We start from the raw sequence: 25,915 nt of genomic DNA, 5'->3' as shown, positions 1-25,915 counted from the left end.
CCACAGGAGCTGACATCCTGGAAGGCAGCTTAGGGTGCTGGCTAATGTCAAGAATGTTCTGAGTAAAAATGTGAATCAAACATACAGAGATGAGCACAATGTTTTTTCTTATGATGAAACTACTCACTACAGTTATTCACATGTGTCAAATGGGGCAGCTCCGCCTGTCCTGTCCAAAGGTGACTCGACCAGCTCACGCTTTTTCCCGCCTTTCTTCTTGGCAACATGGAGGATTTGTGTTGCATTCGCAGAAACTGGGAATTTCTAGGAAAGAAGTTATCAAATGGTTCACAGAAAATAGAATACATAAAATGATTTGTGATGATAATGTTAAAATTATACAAAAGTGCTTTCAGAACAAGCAAATCTAACACTGAAACAGAAAGCCAGTATCCAGACAGCAATATAAGAGTGTCTGAGGGTGGATGTTTATTTTAATCATGATACTGACTCGCTCCTGTCAACTGAGCCATGCAGTCAGAAATCTGGAGGCCTAATAATACTGATGGGATTTTTTTTTTTTTGTAGCTGACAGCTGCCTTGAAATAACCACAAGAATCCATCCATCCACTATCCACTAAATAAAAATAGTGTGATTTTTGTGTAAAAGGGTAAACATAGATTGTAGGCTATGCAGTGTTTTGCATTCATTATCAAATAAGCGCACGCATTATTGCATGGAAATTTCATTGTGACTTGAAACAACATCAGCATTACATTTAAAGCGAACTTTTATCAATAACCACCATCATGTGTAATGTATTTTCATGTGGTTTCTGTAGTCGTGATTAATTTTGTAACCAATAATAATAATAATAACAAACACATTTAAATCTAAGGCATGCTGTAAGATACTTTGTAACAGGATCAACCAGTGAAGAAACTCCTTTAATGTCACATCATGCCAGAGGGATCAGAAACCCTGCATATCACATTGGATTTGAAGCCATGACACACCTGCCAAACCAGTTTAAAAGACATGGTTTATCCACACTGGCCACTGAATGAATTAGAGCTAAATCTAAGAGCAGCAGTTTGTTTCAGCACAATTTTTCCTCCAACAGTTTGCTAAATGTGATCCTGTTTTGCCATAGTTGCCCGCCTAAACTGCTTACTGGATACTGAAACTTGATCATGATGAAACATGATCGTGTGTGTGTGTGTGTGTGTGTGTGTGTGTGTGTGTGTGCGCGTGTGTGTGTGTGTGTGTGTGTGTGTGTGTGTGCGTGTATGTGTGTGTGTGTGTGTGTGTGTGTGTGTGTGTTCAAAGGAAAAGGGTGTTTATTGAAAGGTGTTTTATTTAAACTGGTGGCTCCACATCCTTATAATTAGTCCTACTACTAATCAATAATAATAGTAAATAAAAACTATAAGGGTTATTTTTGAGTTGTTTTGGTTATCAATTTTAGTTTTATAGATTATATTTTTTATAATGTGTGCAGCCAGTAATAATTGTTTTCTGCTCATCCTTCCTCATTGTTTTGCCACCACGGCAGGAGACTGCAAGGGGTCTGCAAGGTCCATTTTAAACTGGATTTATACAAATGTATTCATTCTCATTGTTTCCAGGCTCAGACTTAATTTCCTGAGTTTGAAGATTACAGTCTAGATTTGCAGTTTTTTTAAAAATAAAACAATGTTTCCATCTGGTGGGCAAATAACATTATAACATCTTATTGGGCCAAAAGACTTGGCTCATTATTCACTTATCTGTACAATGAAATACATACGTAAGACCTAAAAATTTAAAGAAATTTTGGTTTGATAAAGAAACAGTGCTTTTCTCTGCAAACTTTTTGAGTCAGTTCTCAATACTCTTAATACACATTCAGAAGAGTACGTCATTAATCATCCACCTGGTCCATCAAGCAGGAATGGAAACAGTTGTTATGAAACTTAAATTTTTAGTTTTTGTTCATTTAAAATATGTAATCTATTTTTAAAATATACAGTATAAAGTGTATTTTTGCCCAGATCCTTGCCAGTTACATCATCTTGGTCATGCCCTCCTATCTGTAAATAGACTGTTTCCTAAATCCACCTTCCCATTTGAGGGAAGGCTGAGAGTGATCTACAAGGGCTACTGCCTGTAAAATATTTTAGCCCCTCATTTGATCCCCCAGGCTCTTGGATCCCAGCTTGGGAAACACAAGAAATGGAGCTGTGTTATAAATGGCAACACCATGTATCAGAAATCACCATTACAAAGGATGTGGAGAGTAAACCAATTTAAACTTATTTTTTAACCTACATTTCTTTTACAGAAATTCTAATTATAGGATTGCAAAATGTGAGTGATTTCTGTGGAATAACGGTTCACATATTGGCTGTGTTGGCAGCAGCCACCCCCTCAATTAACAGTTGTCATGTTAAATAATGCTTAACAATCACAAATTTTCGGCAGATTAACCTGATATAATTAATTTAATTATTACTTTGGCTAAATATTATATAATTTGGCTTAAAATTACCCTACTTTTACAGATTAAAGATTCCGATTTTAAAACATATTTGACCAACTCTTGAAAAATGAAATCTCAGAAACCACAAATCGGCAAACCTGTTAAATTTCAAATTTACTCCAAATAGTAAGCAGACCCTGAAATTATTTTTTTTGTTTGTTTGTTTGTTTCTTTCTTTTCCCTACATTTTAATATGTTGTTCATGGTAATTTATTTTATATTACGTTTATACTGACATATATTTACAGAACATGTATCCTGGATTTAATCAAATAAAGGAGAATAGAGAGAATAAACCCTAATAATTGGGATGTTTCCGAGAAGCTTCTGCGCATGCGGGTGGCGCAGGTTTCCTCGTGATGACAGCAAATGACAGTTAGCAGTGTTCGCCTGTGCAGGAGCCAGAGTGAGACGACCATCCGCCAACAGACACCTCTCCTTCGACAAATCTCATGATCAGCGACATTTAGAGAAACTGTGATCGCTCGGTTCACATTAACCACACTCGGTAAGTTGCTGAATTGACGTTGCGATGTCCTGTTCCCCACGTTTGCTCATTCACCAGCTTGCAGCCTGTCGCTAAGCTAGCGCAGCTAACTAGCTTAACGTTAGCTCATCCTGTTTGTGCTCGGCTAGCTAACGTTAGCCGACTTTAACTTGGTTAACGTTAGCCGAGCACTGCTAGGGTTAGCCACTCCGCCTGTTTGGTTAGCCGTGCTCCTCCTCCACAACAACACCAGCACCAAGCCGTCTTGACTGGTATCACTGATGTGCTAGAGACGCAACTGTTGTGTTCTTCACGGTGTTTAGCTGACCCAAGTTACATATTTTATGATATTATGAGTGTCAAACTCGCCTGGTGTTAAGCACAGCTAAGTTATTCTAGCTAACGTGAGTGTTGGCTGACGTTAAGTTAACTCAGCTCGTTTTGCTGGCTGCCTAGCCATCGTAAGGTGTTTCACCAAGCTCTGGTACATTACCTGAACACACACACACACACACACACACACACACACACACACACACACACACACACCAAACAGGTCAGCTAGCTAATCTTGATAACATATTCAGGGGATTTTTCTTTTCCGAATTGGTGCTTCTCCACCTCCTGTGTTAAAAATGTTCCCACTCACACCGCAGAGCAAGACCTAGTTCTCTGTTGTGTCTACATGGCATTAATGGCACAATAAGTTGTTTGTACAGTGATTCGGGTCATGTAAGGTCAGGCAAGATATAATGGCATGCTGCCGTTAAACCGCACAAAATAATATCTGTAACGTTACACCACTGATTTGCAATCTTAACTCTTATTTGCCTGTCTCCTCTTTTGCCCCTAGTTTTTTTTTTTTGTCTATATAATCATCACTTCCTACATGAGGAATTATTGATCTAAATGATTGTGCTGGCCATTTCCTTGAATTGTCCAAGTCCTGCATGGATATTTTAACATAAAACTCTGGGCAGTGCACTGACAGTCTTATTTTGTCTAGTATTATTATGCTTTTATTTCCCCCATTTTCATGATTGTGGCCTATTTAGATACAGCACATCTTGAAGCTATCACCACTCATTTATCTCCATCCTGAAGTCATGTTTGGATTACTTGTCATTAGTGCCATTGTTACTGTTGGACCAGCATTATTAGAAATGAAGAGATAATATGTTCACTGAGGATAGGATGGCAAATTGGACTTTAATTTGAAAACTGCAGATCTCCATTGAGAAAATAGCTTTTAATATTTAATGCTAAGTGATAGTTGAAAGCCTATAATATGAATATCAGCAGATTGCAGAAGAAGTTGTTGCGAGGTTATGGATATTTTCAGACAAATGAGCTCATGGGAATCGGCTCACAAAGTAGGTCAACCATTTAGCCAAAACTTTTTTTTTTAAAGTTTACTTTTCTTTGTCAGCTGTGTTTCATGTAGCACATTGTTATTATTTCCACCTCTGCCCAGTGTCAGCGAAGGTGGGTGTGTCTGATGTAAGCACAGTCTGGCTATGTGCCATTTCTTTGGTTCTCCTCTGTTTGGCTCTTGACTGGTATCTGGTGTATTCTTACATATTGTCCTGCTCACCTGAGTCATTCTCAGGTCTTTGACAATAGGTCGGTGAATTTGGATTAAAAAAAAAATATCTAGGCTACTTTCTACCGAGAATAGTGGGTTGGTTGGTTGATTGGAGGCACACTCTATGACCTGTTGTAGACATGGATACAGCATGGATCCATTTATTTATTGAAAGGAAGAGATGCAGCAAATGGCCTGAGGTCGGATTCGAACCGATGATGCCGCGATCAGGATTTGGATGGATCCATAGGGAGCCCCTATGGAGCAATTTATTTTAAATTATACATTACCAAGCTACTTGTTAAGCCAGAAAATTCTCTTTGGTTGATTGCCGCTCAGGTACCACAGGCCTCTCTGCATTCATCTTCATGCTTCTCTGTGGAGATCAGAATTGAGATATCATTATGACTTTTTACACTGACTTTGACTTTTGACATTTTCTGTCAGTTTGGTGGTAAGACTCAGAAAGTTCAACAATTGAGAAAGTGGATGCTCCACCTTAACATGTGAAGAACTGTGGTCAGAGGTAATCAGGTGTAGGGATGGCGAAAATGGAAAATTTTCTTGGTCGACCACCGGGCCTCATTAATCGGTTTATTTCGGTTAACCGAGAATATTATTTTACTGTCTGTAAACCATAAAAGAATAACCGCAACAAATAGAAGCTAGCAGCGCTAGCACCGGCGCCATTGTCTTGCCCCAGATGCATACCACTACGTCCGCGACAAACATAAGCTTGGCTCGTTTCTCCCGTAGATATCTATAATATCTATAATATAATTATAATATACTATAATATAATTATTATCGATATCTATGGTTTCTCCGGTCTGTCTCTACCGAGCTGAGCTCTGTGCGTAATGACGTCATCGAAACCCGGCAGAGCGTCCCGTCGCCATGTTTACCGTATTAAACTGTATGTAAGCGCAAGAGCAACTTCTCTGCCTTCAGGAACAGTTGGAATTTTTCGATCGATAAAACCTTACGGTAGTTACGGTATTTACAATCTGACGTGCATTTCTGTCAGCGACGACACGTTCGGACTAGAGTGCCTGTTCCGTTTTTTTTTTTCACAGCAATGGCGGCGTAAGGAGACCCTCTCTCCACAGGCACTCTAGTTCGGGCTTAAAGGGTTTTTAACCGACAAGATTATTCGTTTAAAGTTCAAACGGTCAACAACCGGTCAAACGGCCACCGGTTAGCATCCCTAATCAGGTGTGTAATAGGGCTGCAACAAACAGTTATTTCATTACTCATTAAATCTGTTGATTTATTGTAGTTTGTAAAATGTCAGATTTTGATGCATCTGCGAGATTGACCACTGTTGCCCTGTGCCTGCTCTTGGGGGAGATTTTGGTCCATGGATTTGGCCAATATCTATTGGGTTTCTGTAAAGCACCTTGAGATAACTTTTGTTATACTGTACAAATAAAATTGAATTGAACTGAATTTGTCAATCCATCAACCAGAGCACTCTTGCCATATAATATGTTGTATGAAATGAAAAAAGCAAGCATGCAAATCTTGGCATTTGTGAAGCTAATTTTCTTAAAAAACGAAGAAAATATTTTTCATCCAGACATGTAAACGGCTCATATTTCAGCGAAATTTGCAATTTTGAGATTTGTGTAGATTAGGTCTGAGGAGATTTTTTTTTTTTTTTTTTTTTGTGATTTGTGGAGAAGTTGAAGGTGTTTTCATTGCTCTGAGCTTATGTTGTTCTGAACTCTGGCTTTGGAGATGAGATGCTTTTGGTGCATGAGATAAAGTTGGTCTGGTTGACTAAGTTAATATCAGGACCATTCTGACGACTTGTTGCATGGTAAGCTAGCTTTCATTTTCTTATGTACATCTCGTTGCTGCTCTAAGTGTGTTGTAGCAAGTTAGTATGTTTTGTAGTCTTTTTTGGCATTGGTCTGTGGATTGGACACAGTATTGTCAAGGTGCTTATGGTCTGATTGAAGATCTACAGGTCATCCATATGCATACTTCTCCATTCCATATGCAGGGTCCAAAATACTCGTCAGTCGCCAAACATGGGTAAATTTAGTGCTTGGCAAGTAAATTACAAAAAAATGCATTTCCTACATGCGTTGGAGAAAACTGCTGGTTTGCTTCAGTCTGTGCTGCATTTGTTGTGTGTAGTATGTGATTGCAGGAGTCATCAAACCATGCATTTTTTTGTCACAATATGCAAGGTAGTTGTTGTCATTCAGGCAGTTGAAATAAACCCAGCTATGTGGAGAATTATTACGAGAGTAGAAGCCCCAGGAAAGTAAAAGAAAACAGGCAAACCTCAGGCCAAAGAGACCACTGCTGCCTCGGCCAATGCAAGTGACCCCTCCTTGTCTCGTCCACCCACAATATCGTCCAGGAAATTCTGTGAGTGGTGGTGATTCAGGTGCTCCAAGAACATGGCTGAAGATGAAGAAGACAGAATATGCTACTACAGAATAAAACCATGACTATTAGCTATGACTCTGAATTTATTACTGCTACCTATTCTTTCTGAGGAAAATACCATAGAATTTATTCATTCAAATGTGCTACACTTTAATGTTGAAACAGTTTGATTACTATATCTGCATGTTACTGCTATTATTACTGCACACTACTACTATAATATTGATTGATAATCATATATGAGACCAAGATGACATGCCGAGTGGTCAAAATAGCAAATCGCAATAGGCAAAAGCAATTTGTTATTTTTGGCTGTTGAAAAATCTGGCTGACCAGTAATTTTTTTTAATCTACCAGTCACTTTGCCAGGTAAGACAAAAAGTTAATTTTGTACCCTGTTCAGAGGGCATAGGCCTAGCTAATAATTGGGCCTAATGGTACAACAGTCTGTTTGCACACTTTTTGTCCTGTTGATGTATTAAGCTCCCACATGTATTGATTCTGTTTGTGTTCTATGCTTTTTTACCTCAGAATGTTAATGGGGTCACAGTGGAGTTGGACAAAACTGTGAGAAATCAACTTCTAATTTTATGATTAAATATAAATGATCATAGCAAACCAATTATAACAGGTCTTTAAAATCATAATGGGAGCACTGCATAACTGCATACAAAAGCCAATGCTTCACGTTAATGCGTTGTGGCACAGTGGAACAGGCAAGTCTTTTTTTTTATTAGGTTTCTTTGCTCTTATGTTATTAGTGCCTCTCCAAAGCCATGGACACATTGTGCTGCAGTGGGGGATTCTGACAAAGTCTGTGAATGATTTCCCGGAGCTTCGGTTTTGTTTTCATTTATTCTAACATTCCTTACCCCATTTTCTAGTCTCACTGTGTAATCTGTATCTAAATTCAACTTGTGACCATAAAATATTGAGAGTATTTATCTGTGCCCTGTCTTTGTGTGCAAAATGAGGGCCCACTTAATGGCGACACTTTGTACTGTGGTGGGAAGGCTCACTGCTCTATCATGTTCATGGCAGTAGTGGTTCACTGAGCAGGCCAAGAAATAATTTTGGAGGGGAAGTGAGAGAGGGTTGTTGTCTCCCAACCATCAATACCTTTTTTAGAAAATGAAATCATTTGAATATCTATAAAAAGCTCTTTGTTCCTTTTGGTCTTTATGTGTGTTCATGTAGTAGGAAGATTGAGCCATGAACCAAACACCTTCAATGAGGTGCTTTGTGATGTTTACTTGCATCATTTTATGGAGTATTGTTTATTTTTTTATTTCGTAATATTAAACAGTACTCTTGGCTTTATCTAATTTATTGTCCCGTATAGAACTGAACTGGCATGCCCCCATTTGAATAATTTTCAAACCACTGAGTTAGGGCTGTTGTCGCAGCCCTAACTCTTGTACTTTATGCCTCCTTGTTGATGTAATTATGTTGCAACCCTTACACAGATGTTAGGATAGGGTGGTTGGTCCTGTTGTTAGTCATCGTGTTAACAGTATTCAGCGGCTGTCATGTTTCAGGCAAGATCACTCTCACACAACTCTGAAAATTGTGGACTATGCCTTCCCTCCCACCCTCTGTTGTTTGGTTTCTCTTCTGCTTTAGAGTTCCCCTCCACAACTCCACAACTGACTCACCAGGTAGCTCTGAGCAAGTGATTGACCTGTGGTGGAGCAGGCAGGCACAGGAAGGCACGGCAGCTGAGCCACTTCATACACTAGCTTCTCTTTTACTTTAACTCAGGTCTGTAAGGAATGTGTTTGTTCAAGAACATGCGAGTGCATGCATGTAAGTGCACTTGTGCCTTACTAGTCAGCCAGTCCCATGTCTTTTGATTATTTAAAAAGGCTACTGATTGTAGAGTGCTTGACACTCAGTTAACCATGAGATAGACAGATACTGTACTTTGTTGATGCCAAATTGGGAAATTCTTGTGTTAGAGCAGCAGGTTGTCCAGGCATTATCAGGTTTAGAAAAAGTGATACAAAACCTATTACTGTAATTTGGGATAAGCTTGATCATGACCCACTGCTGTATCTATGCTTGCTTTATCAAGGGATTTGAATGTAGACGCTGTCTCATTATATATTTTAATCTGCAGAACATATTCGATTTGTCAAGCATATCAACCATGCTGTTGTGGTTGTCTGTTAGCAGGCTTTGACACTGCCTTGCTGTCATTCCCACTCTGAGGCAGTTTTCACCAGTCTGCTCTGATTCACATCCCAGAGTCCTCACTCCATTTTCTGGTGTGTTTGCTATGTTAGCAGCCAGTCACAAAGAGCCCTTTGTGCAAAGGATTCTCCGAGAATTCATTTAAATTTCATGCATTCATTTTGTTTTTATGTCCATGCTATGTATATCTGGAAAAGGGAGACTGCTATTTGCATATTCTAGTGTGTGTTGTGGAGTCGTGCTATTGTTGCCAAGCCAGAGTGCATGAGGCAGCCTGAATGCAGATTATCACTTCCCTTGTATGACGTGATCATCATGTGGGACCTAGGATTCTGCCAGACTTTACAGGAAATCTTTACAGGAGAAATCTTTCCTGTTTTTCTATTGTATGCTTTTACTTTTGAATGAAGTGCAGTACAGGCATTATTTGCTGAATCTCTATGATGGCATTTTCCTACAGGGCTTATAAGAAAATAACAAGGGCTGGACGATGAAATGATCTCAGAGCTCTCTGAAAACATGAGTTTACGCTATCATGCTAGCCTCATCCTGCCCTCAGGTAGTAGCCAACAGCCCAGCCCTACTGCTACCAACAGTCAAACTTTTCAAGTTCAACAACCAACAGTTGTATCTTCTTTTTCGAGCCTTTACCTCATACAAAGAGAAATGGAAGCCATACAAACCTGTGCAGTTACTACTGTATCACTAAGGATGTGATGCCTAAAGCCATGTTGGTTCTGTTTAATCACCTATTTGTTCTGACAATAAATAACTGTATATTGTAAACTGTAATTAACACCATCTGGTTTCTACAGGTTCTTTCCTAAGGAGAATACTTCTAAAACTGTAAACTAAGCGTCATTATTATTATTAAATATATATTGTGATAATTCTTGAACTCAATATATTAAAAAATGTATCGTGATAGCATTTGTGGTCATATCGTCCAGCCCTAATAACAACTAATAGACCTAATCTTATTGATTCACTCTTGTCCAGATATAACACATGTTATTGTAGTACCAGCACATTCATTCAGTTAAAGTGTTTATTTTTGGACAGTAGATTTATATTCATTGTCATACACAGCAGGAAAACTGCCTAGATAATGGTAAATACAGTTTATTTTCTGGCCTTGTCAGTTGACATACCATCAAAAAAATTACAATCATCATAATTATCGTGTATATATATATATATATATATATATATATATACACATATATATATATATATGTATGTAAGAGCCATTCTTTAATCGTTACATCAACTGGAGCGGATCCTGCAGCAGGCCAAGGAGTGAACCTGAGTCTGGGAACTAAAATCACAGCCAGTCCCTCCATCAGCAAAACACTCTGTAACACTCTTCAATAAATAGGCACATAAATCAAAAGAAAATCCTGGACAATTTTTTACATTTGTAAACTTTTTTTTTTTTTTTGGGATACACAGGCCTGTGTTTACTGGTACTTATGTAAATCCCAATCTAATCTGTAGTGCTGATCGCCATATTTATGTGGCAGCTACTGAGCAAGTGCAATAAACTCTTCTTTGTGCATTTAGACAGTACTTGTGTTGTATAGTAATTCTGCCTGATGCACCATAGGTGTATGTGTCATTTCATTCATTCATCTTCTAAACCGCTTATCCTCACAAGGGTCGCGGGTGGTTGCTGGAGCCTATCCCAGCACACATAGGGTGGAAGGCTGTATGTGTCATTTGATATACTTTTTACCACACAAATAATATCTTGTTTCTAGTGCTAACATGACTTGCTGCAAGGTGAATTTTTATTTTGTAACAGTGTTATGAAGGCTAATCTTAAAGCTGACATTTGCTGTCATTTCACGGCTTAGCTGTTGTTCCTCAAGTTCACTCAATTTCTCATGAGTTTCTGTCATTAGTTGCTGTTTTCCAGTGTGTCTAAGTCTTCCTGTCTCCTCATTGCTCCAGTCCTTTGCCTCTCTGCCTGCCTGAGCTGGTGAAGATGGTGAAGCCAGACATCCATACTCTGGCCCATCACCTGAAGCAAGAGCGGCTTTATGTGGCCTCAGAGAAGCAGCTGATCCAGAGGCTCAATGGTGACGTTCTGAAGACGGCTGAGAGGCTGTACCGGGCTGCCTGGATTGCCAAGCAGCAGAGGATCAACCTTGATCGCCTCATTCTCACCAGGTCAGACCTCCCACTAACCTACTTGCTGTACTTTGAAGCTTGTGAATGTAACTTTGTAGAATAGGCACATCACAAATAGCCACTAGACCAAGGCCAAATACATTATAGTCATGACTGGATCTGGATCTGGAAGCCCAGCCCAAAAAGTCATGTCTGACATGGCTTATTTTATGCTTGTTTTGTAGTGGAGTTGACCTCATTTGACACTAATAAATATATTTTTACTCAGTTATACTACCAGCTGTGTTCACAGGAACTTGGAGCTCAGATCACAGAATTTCCATCTTGTGAATTTCAGCATCATGGTGTTCTGAATGTCATTTCAGCCCTAACCCTAACCTTGCGGAGGAAAATTCAGTTTTCTCTTGATGTGAGCATCAATTTATCCGAAGATGACACAATGAATGTCATGTTATTACAGGTTGAAAATTTACAAGATGGATATTTCAAGGGCCGAGTTCCTGTGAATGAGGCATTAGCCAGTGCAGAACAGTGTTGAATGTAAACACGGCAAGTTGTATTGTCATCAGTGTAAAACAACCCATTTTAAAATGGTAAATTAAAAAATTAATAAATAAATTTAAAAGATGGTTAACTATGGTGTGAGTAGTTTCCTGTTTCCAAATCATATCCTTCACATGCTGACAGTGTCAGTGCTTTTTGCAACAGTAATTGTCATTCATTCAATCCCCTGTTGTTATGACTGGGGTCCTCTGGTGCCCCTAGGCCAGGGTCATAACACCTGTTCACTGTATATAGTTCTGGTATGGGTGAAGCAAAGCTTTGAGGCATAGAATTTGAATCAAGGATGGGAAATTACAGTTACACACATTAATGGAAAACCATGAAAAGGTCAAACTATACTTGGGCGGTTGTTAATATACCTGAGGGTGCCAAAGTATGTGTGGAAAATAACTGAAATACTGGAAATAGACAAGGGTAAGGAAGTGATAGTGATGTTTGCTTTTCTTAAACACAATGAAGATCTTGTCATTAAATGAAGGATATACCTAGTAGCTAGTAGCTGTAACGTTTGTCACTGGGTAACTGGAGGAACCGATGTCCTTCCCTCCAGGCACTGCAAATTTTGACATTGTCTGCTTTCAAGAAACTGTTGTGCCATAGCAAGTCATTAAAATGTGCCTTGTCACTTGGGGGAAAAAACAACAGTTGTATTTTTATTCAGTATGGATCCATCCTTAAATGTATTCGTTACATTTTGGAACTAGGGATTACTCAAAAACAACATTTTTTAATGGTGACTGGAAGATCTAGTCGTGTTCTGGCAGGATTGACAGTTGTACTGCACTTTGGTGAACCTTAGGGGTTTTAAGTCTTTTGGCCATTTTCAAAATACAATTGAGACAGGAATTATGTTCAAATATCTAATTAAAAAAATCATCAACTAGAAACATTAATTGATGATTCGACAATTGTTGACATATACATTAATGATAATTGTTGCCGCTCTGCAGTAGTGAACATTCTGAACTAGCCTTCAAATTTAAAATTAACTGTTGACTCAAGCACAGTCGACTGGGCAATAATTTGCACATACATGCACATTTCTCTGTTCATTGATGGACCTTGTGGTATTTTTATTAACAGGAAAAAGAGAGGAGCTACAGGGAAATGACCCACAGAGAGAGCAGCAGGTGTCAGAAATATACTTAAAGGAATATGGTAAAAGGAATACGGATATTTTACCTTAGGTTTGCTGTTTTCCTTTCAATAACTTCAAGTTCAAATTAAAATAGAAAATATGAAAAACTTAAAACTAAGAGTTAAACTAAAGACAACTATTTAAGGTGCCAAATATATAACTAAACTATAAAAAATATGTGTAAAAATATGTAAAACAGGGGTGTCCAGCCTTGTGCCATGGAGGGCCGAGAGGCTGCAGGTTTTCATCCCAACCAAAAACTCCACCAGGTGATTTCACCTCACCTTCAAGCAGAGAGGGGGAACTAATCATTGAAATCACCTGGGGAGGTTTTGATTGGAATGAAAACCTGCAGCCTCTCGGCCCTCTATGGCACGATTGGACACCCCTAATGTAAAATATGGATTTTCTGTAACCTATAAAAATAAAGGCTACGTTTACACATACACTAGTATTTTTAAAAACAGAGACATTTCCCTTTGTTTGTGCCCTTCTTTTACATGCAAACAGCGAATTCGCCTCTGAAAACGATTCTTTCTAAAAACTCCGGCCAAAGTGGAGATTTAGGAAAACTCTTGTTTCACGTTTGCATGTAAACTGAGAAAAACGGAGAAGTAGTAATGTTGGCACTCGACGGTGTATTTATGCGGGTTGATGTAAACGAAAACGATGCCGTGTGCACGATGTTATTTTGGAAAACAGAGGGAGGGAAATATTCGTTTCTCAAAATACCCGACTACATGTAAACGTAGCCAAAATATAAACAACATAATAAAAAGGTACAAGTTATTAGCAGCGATTAGGGGAATTGCAGTGGCCCTTTGTATAGTAGTGAAGTTAGGATGAAAGTAACAAACACAAAAGTACAAGTAAGTAGGCCTACAAGCTGAAGTTTGACGGGGTGTAAACTGTAAATGTATACTTAATCTCTCCTGATAGACTTTCTGGATACACTGCCTGCTGAGCACTGCCTGCTGTGCAAAATCCTTAGAATCAAATGGCAAAGAGTGAAAGGGTGTTTCCTCCTTGATTTTTGTCTTTTTATTTATTTATTTGAGAAACCTACACTGGACTTGTGAATAGAGCCGTGGCATTTACTTACAGTGAAGAAGCATGTATTATAAGGGTAAGCCCACTCTGTCTGCTCTGATGGTTTTCGCTGTATTAGTTCACTGTAAATCTTAACAAGGTCTGTGGCAGGGCTCCTAGACTTCAGTTTAGAGTGGTTGTCTAAAAACTGCTGTGCCAGAGTAGCCCTTTGATCATTTTGCATGTGGTAATATTACCTGTCTAACGATCAGTCAGCAGCCTGGGCTGTATGCATCTCTGTTACAACTGGATGCCAGGGCTGTGTACAGCCCTTATGCTCTGTTAATAATGAAACAACCCTGTCCTACAGTGCGGAGGCCTCTCCAGCTGAATGCTGCCAACATGCCAAAGTGCTGGAGGACACGCAGTTTGTTGATGGCTACAAGACTCTGGGCTTCCAGGAGAGCATCTATGGAGAGTTTCTGGCCAGGATAAGAGAGAACCCCAGACTGGTGGCATCCTGCCTGGTGGCCGGAGAGAGGCTGAATCAGGAGCACACCCAGGGGGTCATCCATACTGTCTTCACTTCACTTTATGGCAACTGCATCATGCAGGAGGATGAGAGCTACCTGCTGCAGGTCAGGGCTTTTACTTGTCTCAGATGATACACCTTTGCAAAACACATGCATAGCTTCTCAGTTAGATGAAACTTCTTGAACTAGTGTCAGGAAGTTGGGATATCTCAAATTGTTGTCTTTCTTTCCTGGGCTCGCAGGTATTGCGCTACTTGATAGAGTTTGAGCTGAAGGAGAGTGACAACCCTCGGCGTCTGCTGCGACGAGGAACCTGCGCCTTCAGCATCCTTTTCAAGCTCTTCTCTGAAGGCCTCTACTCTGCCAAGCTCTTCCTCACTGCCACCCTGCATGAGCCCATCATGCAGCTCCTAGTGGAGGACGAAGACCACCTGGAGACGGACCCAGCCAAGGTGACGGAGCGCCTCACTCCAGCCCAGCAGGAACGCTTCGGGGAGAAGGGCTCTGAGGGCTACAGGCAGAGGGTGCAGGCGGTTGTGGAGGCCAATGAGGCCAAGTTGGTAGCTCTGGTCAACAAGTTTATCGGTTACTTGAAGCAAAACACCTACTGCTTTCCCCACAGCCTGCGCTGGATTGTGTCCCAAATGTACAAGACACTGTCGTGCGTGGAGCGTCTCGAGGTGGGTGAGGTGCGCACCATGTGTACAGACCTGCTGTTGACATGCTTCATCTGCCCAGCTATTGTCAACCCGGAGCAGTACGGTATCATCTCAGATGCCCCCATCAATGAGGTGGCCCGCTTCAACTTAATGCAGGTCTGTGCCAGAGCAAGTACTCATACATATACTGTGTATGTGAACATCATTCTGCCAGATGGACATTACATTATTGTTTGTTGTACAGGTGGGGCAACTTCTGCAACAGCTGGCCATGGCCGATGATGATGGAGACCCCAGGCGAAAAAGCAGTTTGTCCAAATTTGATAAAGTAAACACCTCATCTTGCTGCCATCTTGTAACCAATGTCGTGTTTTTGTAAATACAGCCCAAGTGGACTACAATTCTTTGTACTAAGCTGTCTTTCTGGATCTCCAGAGTTGTGTAGCAGCATTTCTGGATGTGGTGATTGGAGGAAGAGCAGTGGAGACTCCACCCATGTCATCAATGAACCTTCTAGAAGGCCTCAGCAGGACTGTGGTCTATATGACACATAATCAACTAATAGCGCTGGTAATCTCTTGATAATATTATTTGCTAGCAATGACTAAATGAAACATCAGTATTTCATCTATTTTTAGGTTCCATCTCCATGATACATGATGTGTAGGACAGCATGTTTTCAGGACGCTGCCTCTGTCTAGGTCTATGTGTGACACATTTCTGTGAACACATTAACTTAAAAACAATACTTGATCAAAACTTCACAATCAAGTACCACAGTTACCTGGTATAACTGAGTAGAAGAACAGATTTTCTTAAAACTACTGTAATTCATATAAGTGCATATATATATATAGAATAATATGGTGTGTGTTGTGTGAAGACAATATTTAATATTTAGCATATTTAGACAAAATTTAGTTATTTAGCATGTTATACTTGCCTGAGTCTGTGTGTTGCCTTGAACTATAGCAAAGCTTGGTTTAAACCACATTTTAAATAAGCGGCAGTTTAGATTGCCTTGCAACAGCGCATGAGCTTGGCAGGCCCAAACCTGTTAGACCAGAAAGGTAGAAATCTCACACTCCACTTTAGATGACTGTTGTTGACTATAAAGGACTCACAAGAATTAAATATGATGTGCTTAGAGCTGAATGGTGTCATTAAAAATGGTGTCTTCCATGTTCTGCTTAGGTGGACTTTGTGCGCAGTGTGATGCCAGGGGACCACCTTCGGGAGGAGGAGCGCATGGCTCTGGAGACACTGCTAGCCAACGTGCCTCAGTCCCGAACAGTGAAGAGCAACAGTCTGGAGCTCACCCCCTCCAACACACCCCAGCTCTCCCCAGCCACTACTCCTGCCAACAAGAAGAACAGACTCCCCATAGGTATCTACCACCACAGCCTCTAATGCTATACCACACCTGCAGCCACTGCCCTGCGGCCACTATGTCTCTCACAATGTATTATTGATGTGCTGAACGTGATGCAACCTCTTGTAATTTCGTCACGTGAGGATTTGGGGGCCACTGTGCTTTTTATGAATACCAAAATTTGAAACAAGAGGTGGAAGCCAGAACTGCTACATTTCCTCTAATGAGGGGTAAAATAAACAAGTTGAGTTGAGTGGTGATGGCTAGTGAAAGGCTCTTGTTTTCTAGGAAGCTAATGAGCTTCTCAGCTTGTTATAAAGATAATTAGCATGGCCTGGATTGGGGCTCAATTACAGAAATGACAACCAATTAAATTACCAAATATAAATGAACTCATTTTAATTGGAATGGATGGAAAGATGCATAGACTACCTTCATTAGCATTTCCAAGACAAATGATGCTGTAGCAACTCCCCCTCCATTAGAAATGAACCACTTCTACTTGCTTCTCTGAAATATGATGTTTATATACATAAAACTTGTGATACTTGAAATATTATTTTCTATTGAATTTTGAGATGTCCTCTGTATTCTCTCTCCACCCCCCAACCTGATCTTCCTCCTTTATTCCTGTGCTGCCAATGAATGACCAGGACAACACTTAGCAGCTATAACATCCTGGGACCCCACAGCCACCACTCTGTCTGCTCACATTCCATTAGTAACCCCTTTTGGTGGGTAGCCTGTCAGTCATATTAGGGCTGTACAGAACTAAACAATGTATCTTGTGTTTCACCCTAGTGACATATTAGATAATGCTCATCTAGCAGCATTGGCCCATGCTCTAAGCTGCATTGGAATCACCCTGCCTCACCACTGCTAGCCTAGCACCGCTGTTGTCCGTGTACCTTCACCATGCCTGCTTTGCCCCACCCTCCCACACCCTGCTTTGGCCCATTAGATGTAGGGCTGTGCGATATTAGGATATATATTGTGCAACAGTTGAAAGACGTCCATCGTTCCTCATCTATCGTTTATTTTGTTGTGTTACAAATCAAGTCGTTTCTGTAATTTATTATTGTCGTTTATTTTCTGTAATTTGGATGATGCTGAGCGTTTCTCTGTACCGTACATATGAGCATAGGCAACATAAATTAACCGCATAATATACATAACACGGCTTAAGTTAAATCTTGGGTGGAAGTGTAGTGGTAGCTACACCATAATGGTCTACTCCCGTGTGAGTTTGTTCTTAGTATTGCACTTCACTTAAACAGTAGACAGCAGTGCCATTTTGCTAACTGCGCCAATTAAGCTCAGATAAAATCAGCAGAAATTCACTGAAACAAAACGTTCACTCCAAAGCAATGTTTTGATTTACTTCTCACCATGAATTTAGTGACACGTTGCAGTCTGGAGAATTTGGGGATTAGATGGCAATATCTGAACAGATATGCAAACCTCCTCAGTTCCAGCCAGTTGACGAGACATTAGAATTGGCATCATGTGTCTTCGTCAACTGGCACAAACCATGGAGGTTGCGCAAAAAAGTCCAGTGGACCTCAGTGGCCTTTTATATAAACAATTTATTTGTGTAATTTACTGAAATTGTGCTATATTGTGATATATAAGGTTATCAGGATATTAAAGGACCTATATTGGGAAATGAGATTCAGGTCATATCGCACAGCCCTAATGAGAGGCTACCATCTTTTTAATTCACTCAGTTTTCTAAGTTGTCCTTTTTGCTTCCTCATTCAGCGGGATATGGCTATTCATTTCCAGGTAGAGTGGAAAAATGTGTCTTATTTTGCTCCTTTTGGTCCATGCCTGAGGTAGAGTAAAAATTAAAAAAAAAAAAAATAGTGCTAGGAAAAAAAGAAAATATTTCCTACATTAATGGTACTTTTAATGGTACAGTTGGTATCCAATCATCTCCTAGAGAGCAAGGGCAAAGCTAGTCACTTGACCAGTAACAGTGATTTTGATTGAGACACAATTGCAAAATCTTCTATGACTGCAACCCAGTTGGGATAATGTCTTGTTCTTGTAGGCTTGGCATATAGCCCAACATCCTCTCCATGCACTTCAAGCCATTACATGGCCTCTCTTGCCTTAATAGAAGCTTTGTTATTTAAAAAAGTGTAGTTATTGCATAGTCCTTAATGATGATTGAGGAAAAAAATCAGTGTCAGGCTTTCCACACAAATCCAGAATCCAGATACAGGTTTCTGTATTTGTGACTACATCTTGTGGATGAAGCCCCAAAAAATTACCCAAATCACTGCAGTACATTGCCACCATGCTGGCCATCATGCTATAGCAACACAAAATATTGGGCTGAAATCCATCAGACTTGTCATTACAATGGCATGCACATCATGTGGTGCTTGAGAGTGCTTCACTATGTCTAGCATGCACTTGTGATCCCCTGAAATGTCCTGGGAAAAGGTCAGTTGGGATTTCAGAAGCAGATTATAGTGACACCGAGAAATAATTTACTTTGGATGGAAAGATTGAACGTGACTAAATATTAGGAGTCCATGTGCAATGGCAACAACATTGCAGCCTTCAACACTATAGTTTTTATAAGTTCATTTCCATATACTGTATACCAGTGTTGAGTCGTATTATACAAATACTGTGGCAGATGTAGGGCCTCATTTTGATTGGTAGATGAACTAGATGTAATGAGTAGAGGTGCCAGTGTGCTGTTTTGTATGTATGCAGATTAACCTGTGGATGTGCATAATTAAATGGCGCGGGGTGCTAACTCATCCCTGATGTCAGACCAATGTATATCTGCCTAGAAAAAGAACTAGAAAACACAGAAAAGGTGATTGTGACATTTTACCAGAGGATTTTTTGGACCAACATTAAGGCCATTTGTTATGAATAGCAGTTACAGTGCAGATGCTGCATTGGTGTGACATCAGAGATCATTTGGTTCTCTTTTTTTTTTTTTTTAGCATTTTGGCTAGAGTTGTTATTCTTACAGCTATTGTTTGGTTTGCCTTTGGCTTCAAAAATGGCATGTCAGTTTTTTAATGTATGGCCGTAATCAAATAGACTTGTGCTTAAACATAGTAAGATATTATTATTTAAGTGACCTCTGAATATCACAGTCAGAAAATAAAACTACTTCCTGACTAACCCCTGTCCTCCCCAGCAGCCGCTCGTAGTCGCAGCCGTACCAACATAGCCCAGGAGGGGGAGACAGAGGCCAGCTCCCAAGAGTCCATACAAGAGGTGATGCCAGAGGAAGTGCTGGTGATTTCACTGGGAACCGGCCCTCAGACTGTCCCTGGGATGATGTCAGAGAATGAGGTAATGGGATTTGAATTAATGTACTCATTCGCAGGAGAGTGGATGATGTGATAAAGTTGGGGGTCATAAAATTTTCTCCTGTCGTTGATGGTGGAAAAAAAAGATTTCCTCTGGAGTTTGTGTCAGAGCATTTCATTGTGCTTTGTGGCTGTTCTTGTGATGTTGTGCAATTGATGAGAAACCTTGAATGTCATGTAAAAAATGAACTCACCCAAATTTTTTCTGCCTCCAGCTGACTTTGAATAAGGCAATGTCTCTAGCAAGACAAGAGTTATGGCAATGCAAGGTTACCTCCAAAAGTGACAGTTTTATTTGTGTGTGCATTTGTTTCTGACCAGTGCTGTTCCCTCTCTACTGCACTGCAGGTTTTGAACCTGCAGATGGCTGATGGGGCCCAGGGGGATGCCCCTGCTGATGACACTAAGCTGCACGGGAAACCAGACAAAACCCTGCGTTTCTCCCTCTGCAGTGACAACCTGGAGGGCATCTCAGAGGGTCAGTCTGCTTTCAGTCTACACATGATGCTGAACAGAAAATACTGATCTGCTAGTTGTTGTTTGTATATTTTCAGAGCAATAATATACACAGATCAGATATAGAACGAAGCTAGTAAGTAGTGACCAGTATACTCAGTGGGGACATATAATTGGGGCTATTATTCAGTCCCTATCGATTCCTTAATGAGTACATCACGTGCAAGGTCTCAAGACACCAGTCATTGGATTTTGATAAAACTTGGGAAAATGATTTCTTACCACTGCACTGCAACATTTTCAAGATTGCACTGATTGGTCTAAAGGGTTGCTGCAGTTACATGTCAAAACAAGGTGACATTTACTGATTGGCCCGGAGGGGAACTTCATCATTCCTGAGGGATGACAAGTTTACTATTGCCTCATTTCTCAGGTCCATCCAACCGTTCTAATTCGGTGTCATCTTTGGACCTGGAAGGAGAGTCAGTCTCTGAGCTGGGAGCTGGACCATCCGGGAGCAATGGCGTGGAGGCTTTGCAGCTTTTGGAGCATGAGCAAGGTGTGTGTATAGTGTATTTTTTGTATGTTTGTGTCTATATGTTGCCCAAAAAAGTTTAGCTGACAACTGGCATTAAAAACATGTAAAACAGTTTTTCTGATAAATGCTGATTAAAAAAAAAAACATTCTAAAAATGTAAAATGTTCTCAAGTGAGGACAGTTATATTTATATATCTCTCTTCCTCAGCCACCACCCAGGACAACTTGGATGATAAACTGCGCAAGTTTGAGATCAGAGACATGATGGGCCTTACAGATGACAGAGACATCTCTGAGACCGTTAGTGAAACCTGGAGCACTGATGTACTCGGCAGTGACTTTGACCCCAACATGGATGAAGATCGGTTGCAGGAAATAGCAGGTACGACACTTTGTTACGTGGAATTGCCACTGTTTGTCCTCTGAAAGAATCTAAGTCTAAACTTTGTACATTTAGTGAGTTGAATTTCATGCAAATAATGAACCACTCTGAAGTTTTGTAGAATAAATATAGGGAAATGTCGTCACCTTGTGGTGTATGGCTTAAATAGCATCTAAGGGCACATCTAAGCATCTCAGCACAGCCACCTCATGCAGGGGCACTGGCAGAGTAGTCATTGCATTAAGTTTTCTTTCGATGGTTTTACATTATTTTGTATTAACCATCAAGGCTTTTTTATGCATGTTTTATGAAGTTGATTTTGTTTGTTGTCCATAGTGTGAGAGGTATTTGCAGAGTATTGTGAAGATGGATTTGTGCTGTGTTTGAAAACACATTAGCACAGTTTACATGTGCAAAAAAAATCTTAACTTCTATTTTAAAACTACATCCTTGTGCTTACGCTTTATCTTATAAAAAGCAAAATAACAAGCCACACTGAATCATAGTCATTAGTATTTATCTTTTGGTCTGAAATTTGTGTGAAGGCAGAGAAAAATAACTCATTCCATTCCATTGACCCAATATTTATTACTGATTCTAAGTTTAATGAATTTAGTGTGTGTTATGTGATCATAGAAAATGGCAGAGACAAACTCTAGATGTGTGTGTGGGACTGTGGAAATGTATCTTCTGCTTGGCTTGAGTTGTCCCAGTTAGATTTGCCAGTAGGTCAGTGCATAGTATCCATGCATTTAAGGTAGACTTCTCCAGTAGACTGTGAAATGTAAATTGAGCCTATACCTGGATCATCATTTCCTCATTGCCAGTTTAGAGATGGAGTTTGTGGAAGGCTGTCATTTTCCTCTGGTCAAATGCTGAACAGGGACCAGAAATTTGAATCAACAGTGTTTGGGACATTTGCTCAGCATGCCAACAAAGCAAAGAACACTAAAATTTTAACACAGCACTGAAATATAGTCCAAGTGTAACTTAAGTAGTATAAATGTTTTTTGTTTTTTTTTCTTCAAATACTGTGTTGCTGTAGCTACTAAATACAGCGATCTCAATTAATTAATTGTTCAATTAATTCTAGGCTAGGTTATCTTAGTAAGGTCTATGATGCTTCAGCAATTTATAGCTTGGGGATGCATGCCTACTCATTGTTTAACCTATAATGTTAGAGTACAAAGTAATCATTGTACTAAATAGTTTTGTAGATCCTTAGGAATCAGGAATCTAGTTAGGTAACATTTGGATGCTATGTTATGATAAACAAGCCAAAGCCTCCCTATCGTACAGTTATTTATTTTATGATATTTTGCAGCTCGGCAAATGAAAAGAAAATAGATGAAAACAAATTAGATGGGACATGAGCTCTACCAAAAGTTCAGACAACTTCTGGTTATTTGACAGCAATATGAGAAGCTCAAATACAATGTAACAGTTATCTTTCCAATAGAATAGAACTTCAAATAAATATACCTTAAGTTTATAGGGTCCCAGAATTGCAGTTAAAATCATTTTAGGTCCAAGAACCTGTTCCCACACACAGGCCGATTTGATGAAGAGTCTGTTTTTAAAGGTCACAAAGGCCTGATGTGCAGTGCCGCCATTGCCTTAGACATAATAATCAGAATTCCTCATGTCAGACAGCACAGTTGATTCTTCAGGTTATTCAGAGCCCATCCTCCCATCTCTTCTCCATACCTCTGTCTCCTTGTGCCCCCACCACCTCCTGCTCTCTCCTGGTTGCTCCCTCACTCTGTCTCACTCTTTCTTTCGCTCTCTCTCTGACATTCACTCAGTCCCTGCAGTCTTATTGACCTTGGTTCCTTCTCATTTGCATCCACCATTTTTCATTCTTCGGAATATGGCGTTCGGGGACTTTTCCATCATTAAGTGAATTTACAGCGATTTCCTTATGTGTTTTCTCCAAGGGATTGGGTTATGAGATGCACATTAAATATCCATTAATACCTCATTATCCCACTGATAAGATTACCATGATAATGAGGCAGAAATTCTAATTGTTTCACTTCTTGTTGTGCCACTCATTTAATCATCCACCTGAAAGACAAGTGCTCTGCGCCCCTACTTTGAAGACTGTAAACACGGACAGCGGGATAGAGCTCTCCCACCGCCAATGAGAGCCCTGCCCCCGCCAACATCAGCACACACTGCTGTCTGGGTGCTGGCATGCATGTATGCTCATGGTGCGCGTGTGCTATGAAGTGGAAGCATGACGTACCAGGGGTGCGGCTACCGCAGGTCGACTTTTGATCTTCACCCCGGCCACTGCACTCCACTCACACCTGCAAGCTTTTCCCCCTCCTCCAAATTCTTCCGCCTTGTTAAGCCGTGCTTCCCAAATGGAGATGGAGGGACACGGTGCCTAGGACTTTGTGGGAGGGTGGGCAAAGGGGTAATTTGGTTGTGAGTAATGCCTAGCTTAATCAACAGCTCAAAGTCATGGTCCCGGAGGCCGAGGCAGGGTGAGATATTACCATTAACCTCTGACCTTTGGCACAGTAGTATATGTGTCTGAGTCCCAGCATGAAATGCCTTTGACCTCCAACTCTCTCTGTGTCTCTGTATGCAAACCTCAGTCTCTGAAGCCCCATCTATGCCACAGTCACTAGAGAAGATTTGTCTTGAAGTACACTCTTATTTATGTTAGGTGCTAGGTGCTTTTACAACGTCCTTTGAAAGTCAGAGTTCAAGACGCTGAATTCATAGAACAGATGTTTTGCTGAAAATTAGTTTCTCGAAAAGGATGAAAGATGTAAGATAGTGAAAAGTCAGCTGCCATAGAGTATTTGATAATGTTGTTGTGGAATTTGAGCATTGCTTTCAGGCATGAAACTCACGAAAATACAATATGCTACCATACCACAGGCATCATACCAGAGGTGATTGTGTTGGCAAAGGCATTCTCGAGCCCACACAATGGTAATGTGTAATCATAATAATTCATTATAACTAAACCACAGAATGTCAGTGAACACAGCACACAAAGCATGGCTGGCTAAAGATGACAAAAGGGTGCCCTCGAGCTGACTTTGTGACTATGGAGGTGACTCGCTGGCCCGACACTTTTCCACAGCTTGTGAAAACACCAAGAAAGCAGTTTCAGGCTGTGTGGAAGTGGCTTAACTCTTTGCTTCTCTCTTTGTGTGCTCAGGGGCAGCTGTGGAGAACATGCTAGGCAGCCTGCTGTGTCTTCCTGGCTCGGGTTCAGTACTGTTGGATCCCTATGGATCCACTATCTCAGAGACCACCAGCGAGGCCTGGAGTGTGGAGGTCCTGCCTAGTGACTCAGGTGGGTTCTCTGGCACATGTGCTTCAGGAGCTGAGTTTATTTCCTAGCTAGAACTGTCATACCTTGCAAAAGGTCCATTTCATTCTCTTACTTCAGATATCTCATAATCATTCTGTTGTTTTGGTTATTGTCTTGATTTATGCACTACATCTCCATGACAGTCTCAAATGGGTGTTTGCGCGCATGTGTGTGTATGCATATGTGTATGTATGCGTGTCTGTGTGTGGTGGGGGTTGAAAACACCAGGTGTGGCTGCACTGCATTCCATACCAAAGATGTGTGCATGCATCTGTCATCATGTTTGTGTGCACTTGCCTGTCTTTCAGGGCAGATCTGCACGTGCCAGTAAAAGGCAGCTCAGGGTTTCCCTAGAGGGACCTCCAGGTGTGTTTGCACCTGTGGTGGAGCAGTGGGGAGGAAAAGCGCAAGGACAGCAGCTGTCCTCAGTCAGTTTACATGGTGTCAAACCCTTTATCTGGCTAGACTCACCAATATCTAGTCTTAACGTCACATTGCTCTGACACAGGTTTTACTGCTTACATTTTCTGCTGTGGTCCTCTTGAGGCGTCAGTATCACAATCATGTCACTGTGTGAAGGCTAATATCAATACAACCCAGTAAATCATGGAATAGACCTTCTATATCTGTTCTAGCTAAATTAACACACTTCAGTCCAAACCTTTTCATTAATGAGAGATTATGCACTCACCCCCCTCCTTTTGAAAACCAGTGTTTTGTGAAAATCAGCAGAGTGCTTTATTAACAGCGTTAAGTGTTTCTTGGAAAAGCCTGGGCCTTATGTTAATTGAAGCAGTACACCATTTCAATATGTGCAGCGTCGGAATGACATGCATGAGTGTCTTGATTGCTTTTTGTTCCGTGTGCTGCTCCTGTTCTGCTCTGTAATAGCACGATCGGAGGCTCGCTTGGAGTAGAGCGCTTGTTTCATGGCTAGGCAGCAGAAAACTACACTCCGAAGAGCACTTCACCACCACATTATTACTAACGAGCATGCAAATGAGTACTGCTGTTAGTATGGAGCCTCTGGGTTCGACCCAACAGCTCCATTGGGTAGCCAAAGAATTGGCCATACTAGCTTTTATGGTTTTGTTTGGCAGTTATAAGACATGATAATGTATGCTTTGTTTGATTTCATGCATATGTGCTTCTCTTGGCTACCCAATAATCTTCACACAGAGGGAGGGGGGATGAGATGCCTATCATTGCAGCACACTGTCTTGAGTAGAGATACAGAGTAGAATACAGATTGTGTATTTCCTTTAAACTATACTTTGATTGTCCAAACTGCAAGAGAGGA

At 40.5% G+C, this 25,915-nt stretch overlaps 1 protein-coding gene and 1 long non-coding RNA gene across 5 annotated transcripts in view; one reads left to right on the top strand and one right to left on the bottom strand.

The window, feature by feature from the left end:
* Positions 1–159: 159 nt before the first annotated feature.
* On the bottom strand, positions 160–13,091 carry LOC115364920 (uncharacterized). The gene is made up of 3 exons (XR_003928743.1): positions 13,010–13,091; positions 6,830–6,952; positions 160–264 (listed from the first exon to the last, which is right to left on the bottom strand). It is a non-coding gene; the product is annotated as an uncharacterized LOC115364920 (long non-coding RNA).
* The window catches only part of gapvd1 (GTPase activating protein and VPS9 domains 1), a 35,235-nt gene continuing 12,132 nt past the window's right edge, over positions 2,813–25,915 (top strand). Inside the window, exons 1-14 of one of the 4 annotated variants that reach the window (XM_030059588.1) lie at positions 2,813–2,970; positions 11,084–11,302; positions 14,365–14,632; positions 14,770–15,342; positions 15,431–15,514; positions 15,622–15,756; positions 16,381–16,573; positions 17,212–17,292; positions 18,320–18,343; positions 19,728–19,885; positions 20,251–20,380; positions 20,792–20,917; positions 21,105–21,278; positions 24,460–24,597. In XM_030059588.1, the coding sequence (XP_029915448.1) occupies positions 11,118–11,302; positions 14,365–14,632; positions 14,770–15,342; positions 15,431–15,514; positions 15,622–15,756; positions 16,381–16,573; positions 17,212–17,292; positions 18,320–18,343; positions 19,728–19,885; positions 20,251–20,380; positions 20,792–20,917; positions 21,105–21,278; positions 24,460–24,597 (2,269 nt within the window). In that variant the 5' untranslated portion in view covers positions 2,813–2,970; positions 11,084–11,117. Of the gene's footprint in view, positions 2,971–11,083; positions 11,303–14,364; positions 14,633–14,769; positions 15,343–15,430; positions 15,515–15,621; positions 15,757–16,380; positions 16,574–17,211; positions 17,293–18,319; positions 18,344–19,727; positions 19,886–20,250; positions 20,381–20,791; positions 20,918–21,104; positions 21,279–24,459; positions 24,598–25,915 lie in introns of those variants that run through there. The other 3 variants (XM_030059590.1, XM_030059592.1, XM_030059589.1) reach the window with 3 other exon arrangements.

Source organism: Myripristis murdjan, chromosome 9, assembly GCF_902150065.1.
Source record: "Myripristis murdjan chromosome 9, fMyrMur1.1, whole genome shotgun sequence".
Classification (NCBI taxonomy): Eukaryota; Metazoa; Chordata; class Actinopteri; order Holocentriformes; family Holocentridae; genus Myripristis; species Myripristis murdjan.
The sequence above is the reverse complement of the archived record's forward strand: the minus strand, read 5'-3'. Positions and strand labels throughout refer to the sequence as shown.